The sequence below is a fragment of the Psammomys obesus genome, unplaced genomic scaffold, assembly GCF_907164565.1.
Source record: "Psammomys obesus unplaced genomic scaffold, mPsaObe1.curated_primary_1811, whole genome shotgun sequence".
Classification (NCBI taxonomy): domain Eukaryota; kingdom Metazoa; phylum Chordata; class Mammalia; order Rodentia; family Muridae; genus Psammomys; species Psammomys obesus.
The window spans coordinates 7,292,143-7,298,778 of record NW_026591643.1 but is presented as its reverse complement, the minus strand read 5'-3'; the positions used below and the strand labels follow the sequence as shown (position 1 = coordinate 7,298,778).

The 6,636-nt window shown below is 44.7% G+C and overlaps 1 protein-coding gene across 3 annotated transcripts in view; it reads left to right on the top strand.

Moving 5' to 3' along the window:
- Astn2 (astrotactin 2) overlaps window positions 1-6,636 on the top strand; it is a 1,010,996-nt gene that overhangs the window by 700,675 nt on the left and 303,685 nt on the right. For all 3 annotated transcript variants that reach the window (XM_055611729.1, XM_055611728.1, XM_055611727.1), the window contains one exon: window positions 3,908-4,032. In XM_055611729.1, the coding sequence (XP_055467704.1) occupies window positions 3,908-4,032 (125 nt within the window). The remainder of the gene's footprint in view (window positions 1-3,907; window positions 4,033-6,636) is intronic.

The following is a 6,636-nucleotide window of genomic DNA, read 5'->3' as shown; positions in this document are numbered from 1 at the left end:
ATACAGCATCCTTATTCCTCCGGACCGCAATACAGCATCCTTATTCCCCCAGACCATAATAATACAGAATCCTTATTGGTCTACTACTAATTCAGCATTCTTTCTTGGTCTTCCCCAGTGGAGGAACATCCTGTGCTCCTCCTCTGTTGTAGCCCTGGTGCTGAAAACATGCCCTGAATCCATTTTAATTTTCAAAGAAACTATTCCTCACTCAGTGTCAAAGTTCCCAGTGTGTGCTTAAAATTTTTGCTGAATTGTTTCCACATAATATCAGTAGAGATTTGACTTTTACATGGATGGATTTTTAAGACTAAAAATCTAAAATGGTGACCCTGTTGCTAATTTGAAATAACACTATTCACTTACAAAATATACACACAAACCCACATGCATGAAAACATGCTCTGCAGTGGCTCTGCTCATGGCTCCTTGCTCTGATCTCCAAGAGGGTCTGGTTTAGTCTATGATCACGAAAGTAGACCAGATCCTGTGGCTACTGTCACTTCCCAACTGTGAACTTCACTCAGAGAAGTTTTTTTTTAAAAAAAACTTTTCTGAGCATCTGTTCCTCATCTATAAATGTGATTAATAGTGCCTGCCCACCTCCCTACACACACACACACACACACACACACACACACACACACACACACACACAAGGTGGTTGGAGGAGGAAAGGGAGAGAGAGAAAATCACAAAAGCTAAGGAGCCCAATTGTTTTTTGTCATATGTTGAGCCACCATATGCCACCTCTGGGTCCCTTCCTCAGCCTTGGACTTTCAGGCTCCCTCAGCTTTCATCTGAGGTCTTTGTGCCAGGAAGAATTTATCCAGAGCTGTTCCCTCACCCCTGTCTGTATTTTGCCTCTTCCCCCAGCACTCCGATGTGAAGGCCCTGGGCGCCCTCTGCTGGCAGAGGCCATGCAGCATCGTGGCCATTGCTCAGCCAGCCAGGAATGGATTACCTGGCAGATTTAGTGGCTGTCCTGTTCAGTCAGTGCTTCATTCATTCTTGCCTGCGTGCTTCACTCTTAGCTTTCTAGGACAATTGACTTCTCCCTTCCCTCATGAGTTCCTTCAGGCTACTCCATGGAAGTCATTTTCTGGAAGATCAGAGTGAAATATTTATTCAAGAAGAGGAACCTTAAACCATGTTTCCCACCACTCAAGGTTGCCCATGTATGCTTTCCATTGGCCACTGATGTCAGATGTCCCTAAAATCCTAAGGCTCGCTTGAAGCACGGGGTTGAAGGAAGGAAATGAGGGTACTAGTGGGTATAGATTCCCTCTTCTGCAGTCTTAAAAACATGTACATAAGTTGGTGGATCTAGAGAGAGGCTCCCACCCTGAAGTCGTAAAGTAACCCCCCCCAGCCTGACTGGCAAATGCGCTCTGACTGTTAAGCACTGGTGCGCCCTTTGCATCTTGTAGAGCTACCTGCTCCCTATTGCATAAGTAGAAGAATGTGCCTGTGCTGCCTCACGGTGAGGACTTCTGAGGCCACAGTGAGAACAGAACCTCTGTGCGCAGTCAGGTTGTGAGATGCCACAGGCCACTCTCTCCACCGTGGTCTGCTTGGGGTCAGGGAATCTCAGGCACTGAAGCCTTCAGGACTTTGAGGACTTCCTTCTGTCCGTCCTGGGGAAGGGATTTCAGCCCTTACATTTACTGAGATGAGAATTACGACTGTGTGTCCACACTGCCTAGGACTCACACTGACTGACTGTGCCGTCTCGGGCTGTAAAGGTTCTTTTAAATTGAAGTTTTCACCTCTTCGCTGGGGATCAGTGTCACAGCACTTACTTCAGACAGTCGGGTGCTCAGCACGGTACCTGACATACAGCAGGTGTTAAATAAAGTCATTTCCATTCTTCCACCATAGCAAGCTGGGACTCTTTATACAGATGGAAACACTGAGGAACCTTGTTCCTCGTCTCAGGTTGGGTGTCGTGTGGGGAGACCTGGAGCCTGGTGTTCAGAGCCATCAAAGCTAGTTTCTCCTACCTACTGAGTAAGTGCTTGTAAGACACATGACAAAGGGCATCTTCCAATCCAACCATAACGCCTGACAATGAGCTCACTGGCTCCACCACGCGGCCAGTCTCTCTCTCAGCAGGCTGGGAAGATCTGGGGGACTAAGGACAAAGCTGGTCCTTCTGCCCATAAGTACTCAAACCCAGGGCTATGTGACCATCCTGGACACCTTCCATTTTACTGCACATTTGAGGGAAGATCTGTAGCCCCAGCAACTACTTCATTGGCGTTACCTTCTGTGTAGTGTTTCCGTTGCCTGGAAAGCTGTCTTCTCTATGCCCGGTGCTGTTTTGGGCTCCCAGATTAGCAGATCATATGGCTCCACAGACTGACACTGGGTACACACAAAATGCCATGCTACACAGTAAGAGTGGCTTGGAAACTCACCATAGTTCACATGTAACCCCTAAAAAGAGGCCCAGACTGTGCTAAACCTGGCGTTAAATTCTGCTCTCATCAACCCAGAATCTCATTGTTGCTTATCTGTTATTTACACATAATACTAGCTCAAGAGCCACTGTGAAGATTAAATATTAAGGTATATGTAGAGCCTAGCAAACTGAGGGTGCAATGAATAATAGAGATGGCAAAGAGAATGATGGGGAAGATGATGGATGATGTTTGAGATAACATCACCTTCTCTGGACCCAGACCTAGAGAACATTTTCAGTAAATGAATGGATTGGTGACAGACTTCAAAAGCGTCTAGGAGACAGTGTGGGCATATGCTGTAAAGACAAGAAGGTGATCCAGCTGGCAGTTTCTCAGCTGCTTCTGAACTTCTTGTAGTCCAGGCTTCAAAAGCCATGGTTTGGCATCACACATTTTGTATTTGTCTCTGATTTTCATTTCAAGGTCGCCTGTACCAGGTAACCTCCTCCTTTGGTTATTCCCTCCCTCTCCTCCTCCCTCTCCAGTTATAATTAGTGTTTCTAACTTTGAGGGTCTCTGAACATGAAGTGATCTCACAAGTCAGGTTAACTAGGGAAATGGCCTTGGTGCGCTGCTCACCAGATGCTGTCACGTTTCCTGCTTGCATACTCCTAGCATCAGCAAGCTTTTCATCTCTCGTGGCTGGATGTTCCATTTTTAGGTCAGTCCCTTGTCTAGAATAATGAGATATGTGTCATTTTTCTGCACTCCCTGCCACCACTATTCTCTGAAACCATATCTATCCAGGATTCGGTATTCTGGGGTCACCTAGGGGTTTGTCTTGTGATCTTTTAGAGGCAGGCTCATATGAAGTTAGGGTAGGGCAAAGAACACTAGCCTGGAAGTAAAGAAACCTGAGTTTGTGTCCAGTCTCCTGGTTGTGGTTAAACAAGGCATTCCCTTTCTCCAGACCTTAGGTTTCCCCATTTGTCTGAGAATGAGCATCTCTAGTGTTCCTTCTACCTTGACACATAAATGCTTTCCTAAGCTTTCCTTTCTTCAGCTCAGCCTTGTTCCCTTCCTCAACACCATGTGAGGCTCCATTCCCTCACATGCAGGTTTACCCCTGCCATTGCTTATGCAAAGGGATGGTTAACGGCCAAACAAATAGTGTATGGAGTCTCAGAGGATGTCTTAAACAATTGGCAGCTTGATCCCATTAAGTGTTTAGAACAGCCCTGAGATCTAAGCCTCCTTTGTTGAGAGAAAAACTCTGGTTGTGAGAGAAACAATAAGTAGTTAGTCCAATGGGTGCTCCAGGCTTTGATGCCCAACCTGCATGTTTTCTGTGGACAGTGCTATGTTCTGTCCACATGTGGAAATTCAGAAAGCTAGCATCACTGCAAGGGTACCCAGCCTCTTCCAACAAGCTCTCTGCCTCTTTGTCCCTCCATCGCTGTGTTCCCTTCTCTGCTCTGCAATCTCTTTCCTCTGCCCCACAGGGAGAACAACTTCATCAAGGACTTTCCCCAGCTGGCGGATGGGCTGTTGGTGATCCCACTGCCTGTGGAAGAGCAATGCCGTGGGGTCCTCTCTGAGCCCCTCCCAGATCTTCAGCTGCTCACTGGTAAGATGGATTTTTGAGACCTCTATAGACTCGCAGACCACAGCAATACCAGTTGCCTGAGCTACAAGAACATATCAGGATGCCCTAGCCTAGCTAGACTCCTCCTTCAAGAAGGATGGGCTGAGAGCTGGGCTCTGTCTTATCCTGAGCTCCTGCTAGGAACCATATAGAATGAGGGACTTACGAAGACTCTAGCTTCTTGGCTAAGACCTCCATCCATGAGAGGCACCTCCCTGAGAACAAGAACAATGTTCTACCTTTTCCCAGTGAGGCTTTGCCTGTGTCCAAGTATCAAACACTTTCTACTCAAGTGACAATTTTTTTGATATTTCATTGCTTTCAGTATTTTGTTTTCTTTGTTCATTTAAAAATCTTTCTAAAGTAAAACTCAATATACTCTTAAATCAAGAGTTTCTCCCCCTTGGAAGCATTTGAGCTATGTGGCTTATTCTTTGTATGTGGTCATTGAACCATTTGTTGAGTGAGTTTTATTTATACCAATTTGTAAGTAAGGAATTCAGGTTGCAATAAACCCACGGCCATCTAAGACATACACTAGGAGACCCTGATGAACAGTGCTGCACCCTTTTGTTTTCCATCCTAGCCTGTCATTCCCACCATTCCAAACCTTACAGGATCTCCTGAAGTACCATAATTTTCTGTCATGGTCCAGGACATGTTTTTTCTCTCCCTTAACTTCTACCAAATTTTCTGATACCTCTTGTTTTTTTGTTTGTTTGTTGTTTGTTTGTTTGTTTGTTTTAGGGGGAGGAGTTGACTCCCTAAGATAAGTAGACTTGTTCTACTTTTGTGATATACTAGTTGGTGGTGTCCATTAACTAGGATGGCCACCCTCACGGATGATTGAATCTTCTACTTTAGAGAAGTATTGTCCCACAGAAATTATACTGCAGTGTGACAAATAGCCCATCACTTGCAAGCTCTGAGTGACAAGGAGAAAAAAGATCGAACTACCATGAGCTTGCCCTGTAAAATGGCACAGACAGGAGACACCACATGGGTTGAAGGTGTCCTTGGGAGGCAAGGTATTTTTAAGCCAACATGATCTTGGAATTCTGTTTTCAAATGGTTAAGGGGCCATATACTCCTCCAAGATTGCATAGCTAGTGTATAAATTATCATTAAGTATTAAACCCAATTGGTCTGAACTCCAAAATGAATGTCTTGTCCATTATCTTATACCACCTCCCAGACTTTTTCCACTTCAAAGAAGATGCAGATCAAATGAATGCATAGATGAAACATCTTCTTTAAAGTGTTGAAGACTTCTACGCCTTCTTTAATTTTCTCCTTCCTAAGATCATAGAAATTCTAAGTGACATGGAATATTCTAGTTGAATTTCCTCCACTGATTGGGCATCAGGTCTTTTCTACAACATCTTTCTTAAGTAGCATGTCTCCTTTGAAAACTCCAGTAAGGGAAGCTAACCATTCACAAGAGCTGCCATTTCTTTACATGGTCTATAGGAGTGTTCTGTAAAGACCCCAACCCATCATTGATTGCCATGTATCCTTGTGCAGCTTTCATCTCTGCAACATGGTATAACAGGGTTTTGTTGTTGTTGTTGTTGTTGTACTCAAAAATACAATAAAGAATGAATATCATGTATATAAAAGGTATGATTTACTATGGATCTCTAGTACTTATACAGATTGTTATAACTATATGGATTGGATCAGGGACATTTAAAAGTTTCCTAATAAAGGAATTGCTATAACTGATACAATCAAGTTTTTAAAGTTACCAGAGGCTGAATAGTGGTGCAGAGGTTAAAAGCACTGGCTGCGCTGTAGACAGCCTGAGTTTGTTTTTCAGTACCTGTGTTCACAACAGCCGGTCACTCCAGTTTCAGAGGATGAATCCTCTTCCAGTGTCCATAGGCTCTGCGAACACATGGTCTCAGACATACATGCAGACAAAACACCTGCACACATAAAGTAAAAATCAATCTTTAAAAATACAACTACCAAGAAAAACTCATCTTCTCTCCCAGAGCTTCGATTCATCTCCTTTCCCCAAGCAGGGAACTGTACAAAGGGTAAGGTGGTGGGTGGACTGAGAACCAGGTGTAGCTTCATGGTCAAGAATGAAGAGAAAGCATTCCAGTAAGAAAAGTGTAAACATCCAACTGAGTCCTGAGATCCAGTCTGGGCTCCGTAAGAGAACTACAGGTAGTGCAGCACCTGGCCTCCAGGTCAAGAACCTTCTACTGGAGAAGCTTACATTCCAGGTGCGAATCCAAACCAAGCCAGAGACGAGAAGAAGTGAGGGACTGACAATGGCCATTTATGAAGGAGGCTCAGGGGTTGAATGAGGAGTGGTGAGGTTGGCTTTAAATGTCGCTCGAAAGGCAGAAGATACCTCCCTGCTTTTGAATTCCACACGTGGACGGAAAGGGTTTTTTCAGATCCCACACCATAATGTTCAGCTTTCTTCATCAGAGGTGGGGCTCAGTTGCTGACTACCCCATTCCCTGCAAATAACAGCTGTGAACATGGCCAGGCAGCACCAGATTAGGGAGGGGAAAGAAGCTGCCTGGACCCTGGTGTCTAGGACTCTCTGAATAGTCTAATTTCTCTTCC